The sequence below is a fragment of the Pempheris klunzingeri genome, chromosome 4 (assembly GCF_042242105.1).
Source record: "Pempheris klunzingeri isolate RE-2024b chromosome 4, fPemKlu1.hap1, whole genome shotgun sequence".
Taxonomy (NCBI): Eukaryota; Metazoa; Chordata; class Actinopteri; order Acropomatiformes; family Pempheridae; genus Pempheris; species Pempheris klunzingeri.
The window spans coordinates 718,233-741,149 of NC_092015.1; the positions used below are offsets into that span (position 1 = coordinate 718,233).

At 43.6% G+C, this 22,917-nt stretch overlaps 1 protein-coding gene across 1 annotated transcript; it reads left to right on the forward strand.

Annotated features, from left to right (window-relative positions):
• Nucleotides 1-2,888: 2,888 nt before the first annotated feature.
• Nucleotides 2,889-21,698, forward strand: LOC139199762 (NLR family CARD domain-containing protein 3-like). The gene is made up of 11 exons (XM_070828911.1): nt 2,889-2,923; nt 3,121-3,294; nt 3,389-3,529; nt 4,640-4,795; nt 5,485-5,563; nt 8,487-8,691; nt 8,830-10,633; nt 10,731-10,904; nt 11,629-11,802; nt 20,343-20,389; nt 21,035-21,698. Exons 2-11 carry the CDS (start codon nt 3,215-3,217, stop codon nt 21,586-21,588), a joined length of 3,414 nt encoding a protein of 1,137 aa, XP_070685012.1. The 5' UTR covers nt 2,889-2,923; nt 3,121-3,214; the 3' UTR covers nt 21,589-21,698.
• Nucleotides 21,699-22,917: the final 1,219 nt, after the last annotated feature.

Here is a 22,917-nt window from a genome sequence, read left to right on the forward strand (position 1 = left end):
AACTAGTGCAGCCTCAGTGCTGTGGTCTAAAACCAGACTGAGGGGATTATTTTGCACCAAGAAAGTGTTAAGCTGCAGGAAAACAACCCTTTCAATGACCTTTCCCACAAAAGACCAGTCTGATGTTTGTCTGTAGTCATTTATCACTGAGGCGTCTAGATCAGGCTTTTTCTACAGAGCTTTAATAACTGCTGTCTTCAGGGCTCCAGGATCCATGTTGCTGCTGATCTGTAGTCCATCAGACGGTCAGTTAGCTCCACCTGGTGGACAGGTAGGAGAACTCCACCATCTGATCAGTGGCTCCTCTGACTCTCACTGGGTTTCTGCCACAGGTTGGACCAGTGTTTACGTCACTGGTGTTTGTCAGACTTGGACTCTGACCCTATGAGGGTGTGACGGCGTCCTCAGATCAGATGCACACAGACACCAGGACTGACGAGGAAGGAATGAGCAGCTTCTTCTCTCCCAGTGTTTCCTCATGAAGGTGGAAAGCGTCCGTCAGTCCACCTGAAGTCAGTTCAGCAGGTGAGAATCCGACCAGAGGGATGTGTGAATGTTTGATCATCAGGATCACTGTGGTCACTGTTTGACTCCACTGGAGAAATGTTTCTTCACTGGCTGCTTCATTTGTGTTTCTGCTTTCAGGAGCAAATATTGTCAATAATTTCTATCTGAGCTGAAGAACAACGATGTGACGACACAGTGAAAGTGTAAATGTTTCCATACACATTATTAACTGTAGTGTAGAGTAGATGTCAAAGTACAATCTGTCAATGATTTTCCCACACAGCTGTAAAGAGGCGTTCAGTGAGACCATGACGACAATTACAAGAAGAGGGAATAACCACGACAGGACAATCAGCACAGTGACCTTATGAGCTGTCATACCAGTGTTATACTGCAGAGGACAGCAGATGGCCACATATCTGCATTTGGCATTTCAGCATCTTCAGCGATGTGATGATGATAAAAGTTTCTGTTTCTCGTTTGGACAAACATCTTTTAATTCTGGCTGTTTTTTTAAAGGTGGGAGGAGGCTGATTTAATGAGTTGATGATTTTATGTGGGAACTGAAAGTTACCCCTGACTCCATTTTAACAGATTTGTGGCTTGATTAGTGGGCTTTAATTTCAGGGGGAAGCATATAAACGATAAAAAGAAGAGGTCCGAGAATGGACCCTTGAGGAACCCCACACGTTATTTTTGTTTGCTCAGATTTAAAATGACCAGTCGACACAAAGTAGTCCCACTTTTCTAACCTGTCCAACAGCATCTCATGGTCAACGGCATCAAATACAAAGATTTAAGATTAAAATGGTAAATGAAATGTTCCATGTGTGGCTACTCAGGTGATGTTATTTAAAACTAGTGCAGCCTCAGTGCTGTGGTCTCAAATCAGACTGAGGGGATTATTTTGCACCAAGAAAGTGTTAAGCTGCAGGAAAACAACCCTTTCAATGACCTTTCCCACAAAAGACCAGTCTGATGTTTGTCTGTAGTCGTTTATCACTGAGGCGTCTAGATCAGGCTTTTTCTACAGAGCTTTAATAACTGCTGTCTTCAGGGCTCCAGGATCCATGTTGCTGCTGATCTGTAGTCCATCAGACGGTCAGTTAGCTCCACCTGGTGGACAGGTAGGAGAACTCCACCATCTGATCAGTGGCTCCTCTGACTCTCACTGGGTTTCTGCCACAGGTTGGACCAGTGTTTACGTCACTGGTGTTTGTCAGACTTGGACTCTGAAGGTATGAGGGTGTGACGGCGTCCTCAGATCAGATGCACACAGACACCAGGACTGACGAGGAAGGAATGAGCAGCTTCTTCTCTCCCAGTGTTTCCTCATGAAGGTGGAAAGCGTCCGTCAGTCCACCTGAAGTCAGTTCAGCAGGTGAGAATCCGACCAGAGGGATGTGTGAATGTTTGATCATCAGGATCACTGTGGTCACTGTTTGACTCCACTGGAGAAATGTTTCTTCACTGGCTGCTTCATTTGTGTTTCTGCTTTCAGGAGCAAATATTGTCAATAATTTCTATCTGAGCTGAAGAACAACGATGTGACGACACAGTGAAAGTGTAAATATTTCCATACACATTATTAACTGTAGTGTAGAGTAGATGTCAAAGTACAATCTGTCAATGATTTTCCCACACAGCTGTAAAGAGGCGTTCAGTGAGATCATGACGACAATTACAAGAAGAGGGAATAACCACGACAGGACAATCAGCACAGTGACCTTATGAGCTGTCATACCAGTGTTATACTGCAGAGGACAGCAGATGGCCACATATCTGCATTTGGCATTTCAGCATCTTCAGCGATGTGATGATGATAAAAGTTTCTGTTTCTCGTTTGGACAAACATCTTTTAATTCTGGCTGTTTTTTTAAAGGTGGGAGGAGGCTGATTTAATGAGTTGATGATTTTATGTGGGAACTGAAAGTTACCCCTGACTCCATTTTAACAGATTTGTGGCTTGATTAGTGGGCTTTAATTTCAGGGGGAAGCATATAAACGATAAAAAGAAGAGGTCCGAGAATGGACCCTTGAGGAACCCCACACGTTATTTTTGTTTGCTCAGATTTAAAATGACCAGTCGGCACAAAGTAGTCCCACTTTTCTAACCTGTCCAACAGCATCTCATGGTCAACGGTATCAAATACAAAGATTTAAGATTAAAATGGTAAATGAAATGTTCCATGTGTGGCTACTCAGGTGATGTTATTTAAAACTAGTGCAGCCTCAGTGCTGTGGTCTCAAATCAGACTGAGGGGATTATTTTGCACCAAGAAAGTGTTAAGCTGCAGGAAAACAACCCTTTCAATGGCCTTTCCCACAAAAGACCAGTCTGATGTTTGTCTGTAGTCATTTATCACTGAGGCGTCTGGATCAGCGTCTGTCAGTCCACCTGAAGTCAGTTCAGCAGGTGAGAATCCACCTGGGATGTGTGAATGTTTGATCATCAGGATCACTGTGGTCACTGTTTGACTCCACTGGAGAAATGTTTCTTCACTGGCTGCTTCATTTGTGTTTCTGCTTTCATGAGCAAATATTGTCACTAATTTCTATCTGAGCTGAAGAACAACGATGTGCATGTTATTATTCTCACTGTGACGTCTTCAGGTGGAACCAACAGCAGTAAGAGCCAGAAAATACTGTCAGACCTGGTTGGACAGTGAAGGAGAGCAGCTCTCAGTGTGAAGGTGGGGGCTCTGCTATGGATCAGTGTGAGGAGGGAGGCCCCCCCTCTAAAACCACCCTGTGGGGGGACCATGACGGCCGGACCGAAGCTCAGAGGTGAGATGAGGATCTGTAACCGTCCACCATCTTCTCCATGTCAGAGCTCAGCACACCATCATTGTTCTCACTCAGAGCTCTGTGTGTGCTGAAGTCCACAGAAGCAGCACAGACCAGGACAAGAGCCTGGACCTGGACCAGGACCAGAACCTGGACCCAGCTGTGTGTCCCTCAGGAGTGACCGTTCTATGGAGTATCCTATTTTTTTCAAAGGACGACTTTCCTCTGAAACACAGTGAGTCATCGTGTCACTAAAGAACAACTGGACCTTTCAGACAGTTCAAAGTGCTTCACAGGGAATAAAACACAATAAAACTGTGACAGAAACATTAGAATAACATGTAGAAGATAATAGAAGCAGAAGAAAAACAGTTCAAGCTTCAGAGAAGATGCATTTCCAACTGAAAGTTATTAAAGTCGTGTATGACATGGACCGGACAGACAAGATTGAGGAACCCACACGCTCGACTCAATTAAAGATACAAAGAAACTTTAATCAAAGGCAAAAACAGGAACCAAGACAAAAACCCTAAAACTAACTAAAGGCGACTCCGTGAAAAAACAGGAGCGATCAAACAAAACAAAATCAAAACACTAAGAACAGAAATACTCAGGCAAAAGGCACTCAAAACTAGAAACACGATACAAAGTAACAACTGAAAACAAACTAAGCTAGACTAATCTTAAAGTGAACAACAAAAGGAGCAAGGCAGAGCTTGACACAAAGTATACAACTGAAAACGACCAAACCTCAAGAATAGTTCTCCAACAATGGGATTTCACAGACAAGATAGCGCAGAATGGCAAGACAATGGACATGACGAACTGGCACAGGACAGAGGGAGACGCAGACAATAAATACACAGGGTAATGGGGAACAGGTGGAAACAATCAGGGAGGAGCCAGACAATCAGACGAAAGGAAGTAACTGTAACTGAAACGAGGAAACACATGATACTACAAAAATAAAACAGGAAATGACAAGACAACATGAGACGAGACAAAAACGGAACTAGACAAAATACAGGATCATGACAGTGTAGCTCTGTGATCATAAAGCCGCAGCAAACAGTGATGTTTTCAGGCCTGATTTAAATGTGCTGACAGTTTTAGCAGAGCTCAGGTGTTCAGGAAGCTTGTTCCACAGGTGAGGAGCAGAGAAACTAGAAGCTGCTTCAGCTGCTTTGGAGAACATTAACACGTCATTCAAGAACATTACTGACAACAACATAAAATAGTTTTCTTGTTTCTTGGTCTTTCCAGGAAAGCTTTTGAAGCATTTTACCCAATAAATCATTGATCTTCTAACAGAACGACTGATGTCAGAGTGTGTGTTGTTTTGAAGCCCAGAACAGCAGAGACCAGAACCTAGACCTAGACCTAGACCAAGACCAGGACCTGGACCAGGACCAGAACCTGGACCCAGCTGTGTGTCCCTCAGGAGTGACCGTTCTATGGAGTATCCTATTTTTTTCAAAGGACGACTTTCCTCTGAAACACAGTGAGTCATCGTGTCACTAAAGAACAACTGGACCTTTCAGACAGTTCAAAGTGCTTCACAGGGAATAAAACACAATAAAACTGTGACAGAAACATTAGAATAACATGTAGAAGATAATAGAAGCAGAAGAAAAACAGTTCAAGCTTCAGAGAAGATGCATTTCCAACTGAAAGTTATTAAAGTCGTGTAGCTCTGTGATCGTAAAGCCGCAGCAAACAGTGATGTTTTCAGGCCTGATTTAAATGTGCTGACAGTTTTAGCAGAGCTCAGGTGTTCAGGAAGCTTGTTCCACAGGTGAGGAGCAGAGAAACTAGAAGCTGCTTCAGCTGGTTTTAAGAACATTAACACGTCATTCAAGAACATTACTGACAACAACATAAAATAGTTTCCTTGTTTCTTGGTCTTTCCAGAAAAGCTTTTGAAGCATTTTACCCAATAAATCATTGATCTTCTAACAGAACGACTGATGTCAGAGTGTGTGTTGTTTTGAAGTCCAGAACAGCAGAGACCAGATGTTCCTGTTTCCAGCTGTGTGTCAATGAGGACTGATTTTAATCTTAAACCACTTTTGTTTGTTCGGCCTCTCTCATGTTCTTCTATCCTGTTTTGCTTCGTCTGTCAAAGCACTTAGTAAACTCTGTTTTTAAAGGTGGCTTCTGCTCAGGTATGTTTTTGTGTTTCCTCCACAGAGTTCATCAGGATAACTTAGATGTTCCCAGTGGTGAATCTGTGCTGCAGCATCACACAGACCTGGACTCCATATTTATGGTGAGTGGAGAAACAAGCACAGCCTCTACTGATGACTGCAACAGATGAAATGATAACAGTTTGTGGCGAGCGGAGGGTCAGGGAAATAAAAAGATAGTCGTTCTTACTCCATTTAACAAATCAAGTTGCCAGACAACGCCACTTTGGAATCTCAGCCCAAAGAACTGAATGACGCACCTTTAAAGGCGCACAGGTCCGTTCACTCAAATAGCAGGAGACGGTGTTCCAATCTCAAAAAAATATAAGTTTTATTAACAGAATTTGATTAAAATTATATAAAAACACACCATTCACACAGGGATTAAACTAGGGGACTAAATTAAAGCTGAGGATACCGGTGCACGAGTTGATGGAGCGGTGAATCCCAACAAAAACAAAAAAAGAGAAGACACCCAGCTGTGACAGTCACACACACACACACACACACGTGAAGGATGCCCGAATCCCAGGGAGCACAGCACACAAAAGGGGATCCCACCACCAGACCACCGGACCTCAGCAACTAAAACAAAAGGAACACACACACAGGTTAGTGGGGTTACAGTAATCCAACAGAACAACAATATACAAAAACAAATAAATGGCAGCAGAAATCAATTAAACTAAACAAAACTACCGGTTGCCAAATATAAGTTACTCAAAATACAAAGAGAAATAAGGTAAGAAACAAGAAAAACTCTGCCCAAATGAAATATCTAAACAAATAAATCTAAATACAAAAATAATCAATACAACAGAGCAGGGCAATGAAAACAAAAATGCAACCCACACTCCCAACAAACAGACTTTAAAAGGGCTCCAATCAAGCCAGTCAATTAACAGTCAGCACACCAGAGTACCACGCAATACTTGCGAGTGATGTAAGCCAAGGGAAAAGCAAATGTCTTAAGAAGGCAAGTCCACAGCTGGTGAAGTAGAACTTCTCCACCAGACGGACGATGGAAATCGGCGCGTTATAGCGGACACGCCGAGGAAACTCACTGACGCCGATCTCCACAAAGCAGCAGCGATCCACACAACGCAGCAGGTCCCAACAAAGCAGGTCCCAACAAAGCAGGTCCCAACAAAGCAGCAGCGATCCCCAGCTACGAGCAGCGCCAACTGTGTTGTCAGCTGCTGACGCCACACACCTGAGCGCAAGAATCACCGTGCCGACAGTGAGCGGGGTACACGATCCATAAAAACTCCGGGGCACTCGAACCAAGGGCCCTGCCCGACGAGAGCGTGGTCGAGCCGGCAGTGACGCAACCAACCAGGAAGCAGAGAGGGAGAGCCAGCAGGGGGAAATCCACCCCTTAAATAGCCATGGCGCCGTCAGTGGTTGGCTATGGTGCTGCCAATTGGCACCGTCAAAATATAATAATGGCAACACAATTTCTATGCTGCTACAAGTTCAATGATGTGACATAAAAGGTGGTTGAAGTCGAGATCGTCCTCAATGATCTCGACTGGAGGGAAAGGTGATGAGGAGCAGTGTTTAGCCAAACAACGTGTCTGAAGGTTCCCAAATTAGTGAGTTTTTGAGATGTTATTGGACATTGTTCTATTTAGGATGAGGTTCATCTCCACTGATTAAGAAACTCTTGAAAAATATCATGTCACATCTGAAATGTTTGGAGCCCCTCACAACACAAGGAGGAAAAAAGATGGAGGAAACACAGATCAATACTTTGGTTCTCCCAAGAGACTTTTTGCAAAACATCGAATAAACAGGCAGGAACGTGCAGGAACACGATTCCTATCATATAAACTGGGTCACTGATCTGCTCACTGACGGACTTCAACACGTTGTAAGTGAAGCTGATCGCCTGTCAGCGACCTTCCAGCTTCTAACAACTGTCATCAGGATCATTGTGCCAGTAAGATGTTTTGTTTTCATGTCTGTGGTTTTCATCTGTGTTGACTTTCTCATCCTGAATCCTCTTTAGAAGTCCAGCTTTTTTCCTGCCAAATCCAGACACCCATCAGTTTGAACAGTTTTAATCAGTTTAAATCTTCCCCTGGAAAAAGGAGCTTTTTTCAGTGCATGAATTAACTTCATCAAGTGAATCTAAAAGTAGTAATAATTGTTTTTGTTAGATATTAATTCCAATATTTTGTAATATAAGTGCTCATGAAGGTCTTGCTGGCCACATGGAACCTTTCAGTGGGTCAGATCTGAGCCGTAGGTCATAACTTGCCCTGGTAGGCTTCAGGGCGGCCGTAGAAATGCTGCATGAATTCAGGATGGTGGAAAAGGTGTTTGGTGACAAAGGATAAGCGGCTACCTGCACAGCTGTGACAAAGACGTTTCTTGAATTAGAAAGAGATTCTTAGAGAATCTCTGACCACCAGATCTGGAATTTGGAGGTCAGTTCCCACAGTAGGAATCATCCAGAATAAATACAGATAAAAACCGTCACCACCATCTAAACTGTACTGACCTGACCAGCCAATGAGATACAACTTTTAGGAGTCTGAATGTGATGTGTTGTACTGAGCAAACCTGAGGGTCCTCTGAGTGGAATCAGACTGACAGACATGGGTTTATATAAAGTGCTCAACCTCAAAGTCAATCAATCAATCAGTCTTTATCTCTACAGCTCCAGTTCACAGCAGTGTTTCTCTCAGACTGTTTCCATAAAGAGCAGCTCAGAACAAACTCTTTCATTCAGAGACCAAAGATTCAGGAATTGAACAGGAAGGATTCAAGAATCCCCACAGAGCAGCTCAGAGATTAGATTAGGACACAGTGGAGGAAGAACTCCCCTTTAACGGGAAGAAACAGCCGACGATCCGCATCAGTGATTCATGAAGCCAGAGAACCACAGCAGGAGAACCAGGACCAGGATCCACAGGAACCAGAGGGATGAGAAAGGCACACAGAGTGGTGTGTTCAACAAGTTGGGATTGAATTGTAATTGTTATTTTTCCTTTTTTCCAGCTGCTTGAAAAGAACATTTTCAGTTTCATGAAGAACGAGCTGAAAAGCTTCCAGAAGGTTTTAAGTCCAGATTATTCAGAAAGCTTCGAGAGTCAGAGTGAAGATGAAGAGCAGAGGAGGAGCAGCAGAGACGCATTTCTGAGGATCACTGTGGACTTCCTGAGGGGAATGAAGCAGGAGGAGCTGGCTGAGCGTCTGCAGAGCAGTAAGAGGATTTTAAGAGCTTGAGATGATTGATTGATTGAAATATTTGTATCACATCAATGACGTCTCTCTGCATCAATGCTGAAATGTTTCCATCAGATGTGCATCAACTTACTGATTCAACCTGGTGCTTTTTCAGAGACTCCTGCTCGTGCATGCCAAAGTAAACTCAAGTCTACCCTGAAGAAGAGGTTCCAGAGTGTGTTTGAGGGCGTCGCTACAGCAGGAAACCCAACGCTGCTGAACCAGATCTACACAGAGCTCCACATCACAGAGGGGGGGGCTGCAGAGGTCAACGATGAACACGAGGTCAGACAGATTGAAACAGCTTCCAGGAAACCAGACAGACCAGAAACAACCATCAGGTGTGAGGACGTGTTCAAAGCCCCACCTGGAAGAGAGGAACCAATCAGAACAGTGATGACAAAGGGAGTGGCCGGCATCGGGAAAACAGTCTTAACGCAGAAGTTCAGTCTGGACTGGGCTGAAGACAAAGCCAACCAGGACATACAGTTCATGTTTCCTTTCACCTTCAGACAGCTGAATGTGCTGAAAGAGGAAAAGTGCAGCTTGGTGGAACTTGTTCATCGATTCTTTAGTGAAACCAAAGACGCAGGAATCTTTAGGTTTGAAGAGTTCCAGGTCGTCTTCATCTTCGACGGTCTGGACGAGTGTCGACTTCCTCTGGACTTCCTCAACAATGAGACCCTGACTGATGTGACAGAGTCCACCTCAGTGGATGTGCTGCTGACAAACCTCATCAGGGGGAATCTGCTTCCCTCTGCTCGCCTCTGGATAACCACACGACCTGCAGCAGCCAATCAGATCCCTGCTGAGTGTGTTGGCATGGTGACAGAGGTCAGAGGGTTCACCGACCCTCAGAAGGAGGAGTACTTCAGGAAGAGGTTCAGAGATGAGGAGCAGGCCGACAGAATCATCTCCCACATCAAGACGTCCCGAAGCCTCCACATCATGTGCCACATCCCGGTCTTCTCCTGGATCACTGCTACAGTTCTGGAGGTTCTGCTGAAGAACCCAGATGGAGGAGAGCTGCCCAAGACCCTGACTGAGATGTACATCCACTTCCTGGTGGTTCAGACCAAACTGAAGAACGTCAAGTATGATAGAAGTTCTGAGACACATTCACACTGGAGTCCAGAGAGCAGGAAGATGATCGAGTCTCTGGGAAAACTGGCGTTTGAGCAGCTGCAGAAAGGGAACCTGATCTTCTATGAATCAGACCTGACAGAGTGTGGCATCGATATCAGAGCAGCCTCAGTGTACTCAGGAGTGTTCACACAGATCTTCAGAGAGGAGAGCGGACTGTACCAGGACAAGGTGTTCTGCTTCGTCCACCTCAGCGTTCAGGAGTTTCTGGCTGCTCTTCATGTTCATCTGACCTTCATCAAGTCTGGAGTCAATCTGCTGTCAGAAGAACAGTCAGCATCCAGGTGGTCTATTGTCCTACGAGCCAAAACTAAACGAACACATTTCTACCAGAAAGCAGTAAAAAAGGCCCTACAGAGTCCAAATGGACACCTGGATTTGTTGCTCCGCTTCCTGTTGGGTCTTTCACTGCAGACCAATCAGAATCTCCTACGAGGTCTGCTGACTCAGACAGGAAGTAGCTCAGAGACCAATCAGGAAACAGTCAGATACATCAAGGAGAAGATCGACAAGGATCTGTCTCCAGAGAGAAGCATCAACCTGTTCCACTGTCTGAATGAACTGAATGATCGTTCTCTAGTGGAGGAGATCCAACAGTCCCTGAGATCAAGAAGTCTCTCCACAGATAAACTGTCTCCTGCTCAGTGGTCAGCTCTGGTCTTCATCTTACTGTCATCAGAAGAAGATCTGGACGTGTTTGACCTGAAGAAATACTCTGCTTCAGAGGAGGCTCTTCTGAGGCTGCTGCCAGTGGTCAGAGCCTCCAGCAAAGCTCTGTAGGTGGATGGATCACCGCAAGAATCAATGTTATCCAATAAGTTTAAAGATGTGAAGTAAAACATTTTGCTTGTGGTATTTCTGATTCTTCCTCAGGCTGAGTGGCTGTAACCTCTCTGAGAGAAGCTGTGCAGCTCTGTCCTCAGTTCTCAGCTCCCAGTCCTCCAGTCTGACAGAGCTGGACCTGAGTGACAACGACCTGAAGGATTCAGGAGTGAAGCTCCTGTCTTCTGGACTGGGGAGTCCACACTGCACACTGGAGACTCTCAGGTCAGAGATCAGCTGTTTATCAGTTGATTAAAACGCTGGTTTACACTCAGGTTAATGTTGATGAGGAGATTCCACATCTGAGGGATCATTCTTCTCATAGAACTCTCTGAATAATGGTTCCAAACAAACAGAACAGGAAAGGAGTTGTAACTGTAACTCTGAATAGTTTCTATTGGTTTGTATAACTGCATCAGTGTTTGTGTGGCTTCCTGTTTTTGATGTATGTCTCTGAGCCAGCGACTCAGTAGATACCAACTTGTTCTCATTAGCAGGTCGTCAAAGACACGTTCCTCAGCGTCTGGTACTGATGCACAAGGCACCCTTCAGCTGCAGCATTAGATGTTCAGAAACACTGATCTGGCCCTTCACTCCAAACATTTCTCATTCCCATGTCATCAAATGCTGACCTCTGTTTAGCATCTGTATGAGATTCACAGGACTCTGACCTCGCCACAGGTCTACTGGACCTTCATCATGAGGCAAGAATGATGAACACCTGGTTAAAAGATGGTTTGGGTGAAACTGTCTCCTGGCTGAAAGTTTGGTGTCTGACCGATTCATCCATCCATCCCTCCAATCTGACCCCCTTCCTATGAAGACTTTCTCACTATTTACACTACAATACTTGATGAGCTGGTGATGAGAACAGTCTGAGAATACGTGTGGATTTTCCTGCAGTTCTTTTTTTCATTGAGAAACTGTACCAACTCTTTCCTGATTCCAGGCTGTCAGGCTGTCTGGTCACTGAGGAAGGCTGTGCTGCTCTGGCCTCAGCTCTGAGCTCCAACCCCTCCCATCTGAGAGCGCTGGACCTGAGCTACAACCATCCAGGAGACTCAGGAGTGAAGCTGCTGTCTGATGGACTGGAGGATCCACAGTGGAGACTGGACACTCTCAGGTATGAACAGAGCCAAGACATGGTGTTGGTGCTTTCTTGTTACTAATTACAGAGATAAATGTGTCCCAATATTATTTGTGTGAACAGTTCAACAATCTGTGTGTGAATGTGTAATCTATAAATATAAAACACCTTCCACAAAAACAAAAAAGATTTGTAAACTCAAATATTTTGCAAATATAACATGGATCAGAAAACACAGATTTCAGAAATAAAAACAATATTAAAGCTGCAAGCAGCGTTGGAGGGCCCTCGCACCTCCGCGCTCGTCGGGGGGTGCGGCGGCTCCGTCCCGCCGCCGGACTCCGACCCTTCCACGCGGCTCAGAACGTGCGTGTAGTTTGGACAGCGCGTGAAGGAGTTACACGTCACTTCCCGCGTCCCGTATGTTGCGCTAGAAAACGGCCACTAATGATGTCCTGTATTCCAGTATATGAAGTGTTGACTACACTGTGAAGGTCTTGAGGCTTTTCAGAGAAAACATGAGAAGTGTGAAACACACTGGAGAATCTACAGTCAACTTAGAAGAACTTTTGGTGCCATGGCGGGACACTGAACTTTGACAGCACGCCACGCCCAAACCGTAAAAGATTATATAAAGCTTTTGATAACTTTTCATCTTGAATAGTGTTTCCACCAGCTGACCGAGTTTGAAGTCGATCGCTTCGACCCCCTCGGACTAGTTCGCTCATTTACGACCCCTATAAATGGCTGAAATTTTGACACTGAATTCAAAATGGCCGACTTCCTGTTGGGTTTAGGTCAATGCTCCAAGAGGCTTTTCTGTAGGTCCTATCGTCCCGCATAAGTATACCGAATTTGGTAGATGTAGGTAAAACGTAGCCCCGGGTCTAGTTCATCAAAGTTTTGTAGGGGGCGCCGTAGACGCATTTTGCCCCACCCAAGCCTGTTAACCCAATAACATTATTCATTGTAGGCCTCCTGACGTGTATGCCAAATTTGGTGAGTGTGCACACATGTTCAAATTTTGATGGCGAAAAAAATTTTCAATTGAAGGTCGGTGCGTCGCCACGCCAACAGCTTTTGACGGAGACTCACGGCGTTCGCTCCAGACCAACATCAACATCTTCTGGCTTTCTTGACCAAATTTGAAGTGGATCTGATCAACTGGTTGGTCTTGAGCCATCATAGCGTAAAATATTAGCATTTCCTGTCACCACTAGGTGGCGCTGTGACTTAGAATGAATATTGACATGTAGACTTGTTCAGGGCGGGAGTCTCATCAGAAATGTGAAGTTTGGTGCATATTGGATCACGTACAATGAAGTTATTAACAACTTCCTGTTTGACGGCGAGGGACTGAATTTTGACAGCTCGCCACGCCCAAACCGTTAAAGATTATGGAAAGCCTTTGATAACTTTTCATCCTTGGTATTGTTTCTACCAGCTGACAAAGTTTGAAGTTGATGGCTTCAAACCCCTCGGACTAGTTCGTTCATTTACGACGCCTATAAATGGCTGAAATTTTGACACTTAATTCAAAATGGCCGACTTCCTGTTGGGTTTAGGTCAACGCTCCGAGAGGCTTTTTTGTAGGTCCTATCGTCCCTCATAAGTATACCGACTTTGGTAGATGTAGGTGAAACGTAGCCCGGGGGCTAGTTCGTCAAAGTTTTGTAGGGGGCGCCGTAGAGCCATTTTGGTCCACCCAAACCTGTTAACCCAATAACATTATTCATTGTAGGCCTCCTGACGTGTATGCCAAATTTGGTGAGTGTGCACACATGTTCAAATTTTGATGGCGAAAAAATTTTTCAATTGAAGGTCAGTGCGTCGCCACGCCAACAGCTTTTGACGGAGACTCACGGCGTTCGCTCCAGACCAACATCAACATCTTCTGGCTTTCTTGACCAAATTTGAAGTGGATCTGATCAACTGGCTGGTCTTGAGCCATCATAGCGTAAAATATTAGCATTTCCTGTCACCACTAGGTGGCGCTGTGACTTAGAATGAATATTGACATGTAGACTTGTTCAGGGCGGGAGTCTCATCAGACATGTGAAGTTTGGTGCATATTGGATCACGTACAATGAAGTTATTAACAACTTCCTGTTTGACGGCGAGGGACTGAATTTTGACAGCTCGCCACGCCCAAACCGTTAAAGATTATGGAAAGCCTTTGATAACTTTTCATCCTTAGTATTGTTTCTACCAGCTGACAAAGTTTGAAGTTGATGGCTTCAAACCCCTCGGACTAGTTCGTTCATTTACGACGCCTACCTTTTGCCATAAAATCAAAATAACCGACTTCCTGTTGGGTTCAGGTCATTGGTCCAAATTACTTTTTTGTGCGTCTTGAAGTGATACATGAACCCACCAAATTGCGTACACGTACATAAATTGCAGTTCCGGGGGTAGGGGCTTTAGCGTTTGGGGGCGCTATAGAGCCATTTTGCCACGCCCATTTGTGAGACCCATAAAATACGAAATTTTTCGCCAGGCCTGATGCGTGTGCAAATTTTTTCTGACTTTTCGTGCATGTTCAGGCCCTCAAATTTGCGATTGTTTCTGCAGGAGAAAAATAATAATAATAATAATAATAATAATAATAATAATAATAATAATTCCTTCAATTTCAACTATGTTTTCAGCCCCCTGGTCTCCTGGTTTTTTTCATTTGACGTATTTTTCCAAGGCCTACCTGCTCGGGGACTATGAGGTCCGTACACCTCTTGGTTCTTGGGTACTTGCACGTTTCCTCCCTTTTCCCCCACGCAGTTACAATAGGGTCCTCGCACCGCTTGGTGCTCGGGCCCTAATAATTCAAAAGTAGTGTAACAAGTAGTGTAACACATTACTCTACACAGGCAGTGAGATTGTAAAGTAACTTATTACTTTCAAATGAAATGAAATATTTTACATTTTGAAAGTAACTTTTGGAAATCCCAACATTTAACCTAATAAGCCGGTAACATAACACGGTCAACAACCTGTAACCTGCCGGCACCGTTAGCATGCAGATGGTGGCGGTGGAATGTGGATCAGGAAGCTAACGAACAGTTTTTAGATATTATGGCAAAGCCAACAGACAATATGAACACGTGGCAAGAAAATAAACACTTTTAAAAATATTCATCGAACTCCAGTCTAGTCTAGTTAACCTCCTTTAGCAACCAAGCTAGCATTAGATAGCTAATGCTAAGCTAAACGTCTTTGCCAACAGGCCACACACACTGTAGCTCCCTCCAGTAACAACATGAGTCGCGAGATCTTCATTAAAAAACAGTTTATTCTGCTTCCAGGCCAACCCGTGAGAACTGGGTTAAAGACAAAATAAAAATAAAGAATACACAAAATTAAATCACGTTTGTCCATCTTCAGAATTTAGCTTCCATTGCTAGCCTAATAGCATATAGAGCTTATGCAACATGCAGCATACCTTTCACATCTGAAACAGCAATTAACGTTTACAGACTCCTTGTCAATGTGAGGCATCAATAACATGTCAAACATACAGTAGACTGCTTAACTCATACATCTGAAGTAACGCACAGCACGTCCACATATCATTAGCAGGCTAATTACCATAACAATACGAGTGCTATTTGCATGTCATTTACACGTCTTTAGTTTAATAATAATATGAACATAAATGTAAATGTACCTCGTAGGCTGCTTGTAACAAAGAGGAGCTCGTATTAGACTGCTTTTCTCTTCGTCTTTCTTTAGTTGTGCAAAATAAACTTTATAATCTTAGCCTGAAGTCTGCCGTTTCATTCATTCTTTTCGCACTCAGTTTCCATTTCCGTATTGCAGTCCGTCCGTTAAACATGACGCCTCATTAATAACAATATGAACGCAGTTAGAATGAAGAAAGGACATAACTAATAATGACAGGCAGTTACACACACTAACAATAGTGTTCAAGTGACTGACATATTAAGTTTGACGTTTATTTTGACACAGCAGACGTTGCATGCTGGGATTCTTGTGTTTGAGGCTCGTGTGAAGAAGTTATTCTGACTAACGGCACAGCAGCTGTTTGCTCGCCTGCTGTCGCTGCTGCAGCTTCCAGTCCTCACTAGATACTGAAGGTTAAACATGAAGATAAGGGAGGGAAAGACGTCCAGCTTCCTTGTGCTGCTGCGTCAGAAGCAGAAGTAATTTCTGAAGAAGCAGCACAAGCCCACGAGCATCCTCAGACAGAAGTGTGTGTGCTAGAACGTCTCCAGAACAAATGAACACACACTAATAATCAGCGTCACATTAACGTGACGAAACACTGAACGCATCATTTATCGCTGGTTGTTTTCTCAACAGCTCGTAGAGACGGCGTGCTCTTACTTTGGTGGGACGTTTGCCTGAAATTCAAGGATTCACAAATATCAGTTTGAAAGTTTTAATGTCGGGAAGACGTTCACAAACGCTTTTCATTTCTCTGTAGATTCATTTGATATATTCACAGGTTGTTGTTTTTTTAATATTCTTTTTATTTAGAAATGTTGACAGACATAAGAGTACAATGAGTATATACCATCATTGACATTTCCATTTTTTTAAATATATATATACACACACACAAAATGAGCTTTACATAACGCCCACCCTCCCACCTACCCAAGACACATGGAGGAACCTCACCTAGATTAACAGATAGGGAATACTTGACACCTGACACTTGCAGGTCCAACAAACATAGAATTCATGAAGGTGACAATATAAGTACAGAATAATAAGAGAAAAATTAATAAATAATGTTATACCCTGTGTTATTATTGAGTGGACATACTGTAGCTTGCACGAAGAAGAATAACAATAACAACAACAATCATTATCATTATTATTATTACTACTATTAGCTTTGCACAGGAAGAGCTATCATTTACTCTTTGTAGGGCACGATTCCACGTCCTCCTCTATGTCCTCCCCCAGCTCCTCCACCCAGTCCTCCCTGATTTTTAAAAGGGATTTATTGTTAAGAGAAGTTATACAGTCAGTGATCCTTGAAATGAGTCTTTTTGTGTTAAAAGAAATATCTAACATATCATCTAAACCTGGAAATTAGGGTCACTATGCTGAAGGAATTGGCGGACTTGGAAATACCGAAATAAGCTGGATCGTGGAAGGTCAAATTTATGTAATAATTCATCAAAACTAGCAAATAGACCGTTTATGTACAGGTCTTTATGAGGTACGCACAAAACAGGGTCTGATATATATATATTAATAAATCATCCGCATATAGAGATAATTTATACTCCTCTCCCCCTCTATGAATTCCGATTATTGATGGAGATGATTTAAGTGCGATGGATAAGGGCTCTATGACCAAAGCGAACAGTTGTGGACTGATGGGGCATCCCTGACGTGTCCCCCATGACGGGTGGAAATATTGTGACTATTTACCATTTGTTATTACAGAAGCTTTGGGTGAGGAGTACAGAAGTTTTATCCACGAGATAAAATTAGGGCCAAATCCAAATTTTTTTAAACAAGCAAATAAATATTCCCACTCGACCCTGTCAAAAGATTTTTCCGCGTCCAGTGCGATAACCACCTCGGGTACCGCACTGGACGCAGGAGAATGAATAATATTTAAGAGTCGAAGGATATTTGTAAATGAGTGACGTCCTGAAATAAAACCAGTTTGATCCTCAGATATCACATCATGCATTGTGGTTTCCAGACGCAAGGCTAGAGCCTTGGCCAGAATCTTCAGATCACTGTTTAGGAGAGAGATGGGTCGATATGAACCACATTCAGTTTTAACTTTGCCTGGTTTAAGCAGGAGGGTAATCGATGCTTCAGTTAGTGTTTGTGGCAGCGATCCACGGGACAGAGAATCATTAAACATGTCAAGTAGGATTTTAGATAACTTGTTGGAGAATTTTTTAAAGAACTCTACAGGGTACCCGTCTGGGCCAGATGTCTTACCATTTTGCATTGACATTATCGCATTAATGATTTCTGTATGTTGTAATGGGAGTTCAGTCTCAGCATGCATCATGCATTGTGCTTATGGAAGGGGTTACAGTTTTTAGGGTTTCCCAAAGAAGAGAAGGGGAAATATTATCCTTTTTGTTTGATTCTATAAAGTCATCAATTTTCTGGGATATCAGCTCCCAGAAGGCACTGTCAGACAGTAAATGTTTGTCAAATTTCCAAGGGGGGCGTTCCAATTTGTAAAGAGGAAATTCAAGATCTAATAACACAGGGGCATGATCTGATTCAATTATGGTGGAATATTCAGCTTTCCTAACATAGGGCAAAAGGGTACGATCAATAAAAAAATAATCTATTCTACTATAGGAATGATGCACATGGGAAAAGAAAGGGAAGGACTTATTTTGTGGAAATAAAAAGCACCAAGGATCAACGCTCCCGATATGATCCATAAAAGTTGCAAGCAACTTAGCCATTTTTGAGGTGTTCATAACTTTAGCATTAGAACGGTCCAGTGCTGGATTAATTACACAGTTCAGATCACCACCAAAAATTAATTGTTGAGAGGTCAAATTTGGTATTGATGAGATAATTTGATAAAGAATTTGATAAATTCCTCATTATCCCAGTTTGGGGCATAAACATTAACCAGAATGACAGGCCTGTGGAAGAGAAGCCCAGGTACCATTACAAATCTTCCTTGTGGATCTGAGATAATAGTGGTTGCATTAAACTGAATTTTCTTATGTATCAAAATGGCTGTTCCACGTGTTCTACTATTTAAATTAGAATGGAACACTTGCCCTACCCAGCCTTTTTTTAGTCTGTTCTGATCTTTTACCAGCAAATGAGTTTCCTGGAGATACGCAATGTCACATTTCAAGTATTTAAGGTGGTTGAATATTCCAGCTCTTTTTACAGGCCCGTTTAATCCTTTTACATTATATCTTGTATTGGTATTATCTGCCATAATTAGCTAAACAGGGTAATATAAAAGTAACAATACAAAAATAAATAATTGGTTGAGACAAAATGTACGCCTTCATAGACATCATTTCTGTGTACAGGGGAGAATAAAGTTCGCAAAAATCTAGGAGTGTCCCTTCCCTTAACCCTATCCCACATTAACAGCAACAAAACTAGAACTAAGCCTATACTTGTCCCTCTCCCTGAGGCAAGCTCCAGGCTACACACTATATCCAAACACTTCTGGTGATACAGCCTCTGAAACCTTGTGCTCCAGAGGGCTCCCAGTAATATCAAAATAACCTATCTGAAAACCTCCTTACACTTAGATTGAAAAACCAACAGACTGAACGACAGCAACAATTACTGTGTGTATAATGGTGGGGTAACATCACTAACACATAATCAAATATGTGTGAAAACGTAGCAAATGAATTGCATGTGTAACGGGGAATTTATGATCGATAAGTGCTTGTACCTGAAATTAGTCCAACAGTAACACCAGTCAGCGTCCATACCTTAAATCAGAAGGATGCTGATAAAACAGGATCAAGCAGAGAGGATACGTATATTGTTAAGTTCAGGAGATTTGGCATCTCCGCGCCGTACAGTCCAGTTCAAAAAAGAAGGCAACTGTTTGTATTCTTTACCGAACTTCTCATCGTAAAACTTTTGGGCTTCAACAGGCGAGTCGAAAGTCAGCACGTTGTCCCGGTACATGACACGCAGCCGGGCCGGGTACAGCAGGTGGAACTTGACGTTCTTCTGGTACAGAGCTCGTTTCACCCCATTGAATGCGGCCGTTTCTTAGCAAGTGCCGTGCTGACATCCTAATACATCCGTATAGTGGCATCTTGATATTTCAGCTCGTGGTTTCTGGCCCTGCGCAGGACAGCCTCTTTCTGTTGGAATTTGGAGAAACAGACCAGGAATGTGCCGGGAGATTTCCCGTGGCCGGTCCTAAAGGTCGGGGTCCGGTGGGCTCTCTCCAGTTCAGGTGGAGCGGGAAAGACGTCGGGTCCCACGATTTGCATCAATAACTCTGACATGAACTTGACTGGATCTTTACCGTCCTCGCTGCCTTCGGGGATATTTATTATACGGAGATTGGTTCTCCGTGATCGGTTCTCGAGATCGTCCATTCTGTCCAAAAGAGATTGGATCAAGAATGAGATGTCATCCCGGAGTGAGGTCCTCTGTTTTGCAAATTGTACAGACAGTTGGTCCATAGCAATGGGCGCTGCAGTTACGGATTCTTCGAGTGTCGTTAAAGCTTTGCTCGATGTTGGCGGGTTGCTAGCTGCAAACGGTGCTAACTTCCCTGCAGCGCACGTGGCAGCACGTGTAGCTGGGGTTTGTGCCGTGTTAGTCAATTTAAGGTTCTTAGAGTTGCTCATTTTTACAAGATAACCCCTTACATAAATCTCACGATAACTATTATGTCGAGGTTCTGAGAGAAGGTTTGGTCAGATAAGAAAGTAGCAAAAGTGAACCAGGAGCCCTCTTAAGTGCGTCCTCTCCCTACATCTCACAAACTGGAAGCCCATATTCACAGGTTTTATTGTGGAAGCTGTGTTTTATTTGCAGAACATGTTCAGTAATAATACTGAGACAAACCATCTCTATATGAAATGTTCCTGTTTTCATCCTCTGACTGTTTCTTCCTGCAGGATGGACCATGGTGGAGAACACTGGCTGAAACCTGGTCTGAGGAAGTGTGAGTGTGGATTCAGACTCATTCATGAGAACAGAGCAGCTCACAATCTGATGTTTAAAGATATTTACAGACTCCACACTGCAGCCTTCTAGTCAGCTACAGATGACAACCTGTCACTTTGTTTCTTTGACTTATGAACATTTAATAAATATAGACGCAATTAATCGTCTTTATCAATCAACCTTTCTTTATATAGAGCTAATTCATAACCAATGTTGTGACTGATCCTGATCAATATGACTGATACTGATCAATATGACTGATCATGATCAATATGACTGTGTTGGGGATTAACAAATGGGTCAATTTGGCTCAGAAATAATTAATAACTATCAAAGATGATTAATAATTATTTAAATCAATAGAACTTTGTAAAAAGTCCACCTCGATAAACGAGGAAAAAGTTTTAATTGATTCAGTCTCATAAAATACTAAAGTATCAATTTGGAATTGTGATCAATAATTAACTTAATAACTAAAACCAAAAGTACCACATTGATAGTTAGCTGAAGGCAGAATTCACTCTGGTGCTACATTAAAGAAGACAGCAGGTCAATCAATCAATCAATCAATCAATCAATCTCACTAAGTGACTGTGACTAACTGATAACCTGCTGCTGTTTGGTGTCTTCTTCTCTCCATCAGATTCCTGTGAACTCTCAGTGGACACAAACACAGTGAACAGAGACCTCAAACTGTCTGACAACAACAGGACAGTGACAGTGGAGGAGGAGCAGCAGCCATATCCTGATCATCCAGAGAGATTTGAGGACTACTGTCTTCAGCTGCTGTGCAGAGAAGGTCTGACTGGTCGCTGCTACTGGGAGGTGAAGTGGAGAGGAGAGGTGGATGTAGCTGTGAGTTACAGAGGAATCAAGAGGAGGAGAAACACTGAGGACTGTTGGTTTGGATATAATGATCAGTCCTGGAGTCTGAAGTGTTCAGGTGATGGTTACTATGTCAGGCACAATAACAAAGAAACAACCATCATCTCCTCCTCCTCCTCCTCCTCCTCCTCCTCTGGTACAGTAGCAGTGTACCTGGACTGTCCTGTCGGCTCTCTGTCCTTCTACAGAGTCTCCTCTGACTCACTGATCCACCTCCACACCTTCAGGACCACCTTCACTGAGCCTCTGTATCCTGGGTTCAGGTTCTGGTTCAGGTCTGATGGCTCCTCAGTGTCTCTGTGTTCTCTGTAGGACGAAGAGTCTCAGAACCAGAAACACTCAGAATATTAATGATTTCACACACACACTCCATCACTGTCTTTGTTCACGTCTTGTTTGTACATAAAGTTTTGTTAAACCTGTTTCACAGTTGAACTTCGACTTCACTCTAAAAACTTGGTTTTCTGAAAATGTGAGAAAATCTCTGAAGGCTTTTCTTTAGTTTCTTGGACGTCTTGAACTTTTTCCTCAACAGTGTAGTTTTATTTTTCCTGTGCTGTGATGTTGATGTAAAAATGTCCTCCAGTCTCTGCTGTTGATGTCGGATCACCGGATCAAACATGAGATCACTTGGAATGATCAGAACCAGAATCACCTTTATTGGCCAAGTTTGTACAAACAAACAAGGAATCTGACTCCGATGAAACTTCTCTCTAAGTTCAGTAAAGTAAAGAAATAAACTAGAACAATAAGAATAAGAACAATATGAATACTCCTGAATATCAGTATATACAGTGGAGGTAGGTGTGGGACTACTGCAGTGGTTCCTGAGTCTCTGAGACCAGTGAGAGTTCATCAGGTGACGGCCTGGGGGAACAAACTGTCTCTGTGTCTGCTGGTTTTGCTCTGTAGCGCCGACCAGACGGGAGGAGTTTAAAGAGTTTATGTGGGGGTGTGAGGGGTCCGCAGAGATGTTACCTGCCAGCAGGTCGGCCCCAGTTCTCCTCTCTGCAGACCTGATTGTGCTTTGCAGTCTGTGCCTGTCCTGTTTGGTGGCCGATCCAAACCAGACCGTGATGGAGGTGCAGAGAACAGACTGGATGATGGCGGAGTAGAAGGTGATCAGCAGCTCCTTAAACTTCCTGAGCTGCTGCAGGAAGAACAACCTCTGCTGAGCCTTTTTGGTGTGTTGGGCCTCACCAGATGGTGGAGACCACATGTTTCTTTGTCTGTGGAACAAAGGACTCCCTCCCTGAACTCAGTTTCCCAGAGTCCCCAAGTTTCACACAGGTGCTAAATCACCCCTGGACCCAGCTCCACAGCCACCATTGGCCAGAGTGGGACACATGACTTTACGACCTCAGGCCACAAAATCAGATTACCCCACTGAACTCTCTCTTCCCAGCCCTGGACCCAGGAGGGTCAACTGAGCTAAGCTCAGTGCTCTCGTTCTGCCTGCTCATCTGGAGAAGATCCCTCCTGCCAGGGGTCTCTCACAGTCCTGAGGGTCTCTGTCAGTGTGGCCTGTACCAGAGCAGACCACCTTCTTCATGGCAGCAACACAAAGTCCTGCCTGAACCAAGCAGATCAGCACCAGCAGGTACGACCCAGAGTCTGCCAGCTGATCACCAGAGCAACAGG

Excerpts from the sequence above, each read along its gene's own strand:
- LOC139199762 (XM_070828911.1), top strand. The coding sequence starts at position 3,215 with ATGGATCAGTGTGAGGAGGGAGGCCCCCCCTCTAAAACCACCCTGTGG. Across the intron at positions 10,634-10,730 it reads AGAGCCTCCAGCAAAGCTCT|GCTGAGTGGCTGTAACCTCT; the intron begins GTAGGTGGATGG and ends ATTCTTCCTCAG. Across the intron at positions 20,390-21,034 it reads GAAACCTGGTCTGAGGAAGT|ATTCCTGTGAACTCTCAGTG; the intron begins GTGAGTGTGGAT and ends TCTCTCCATCAG.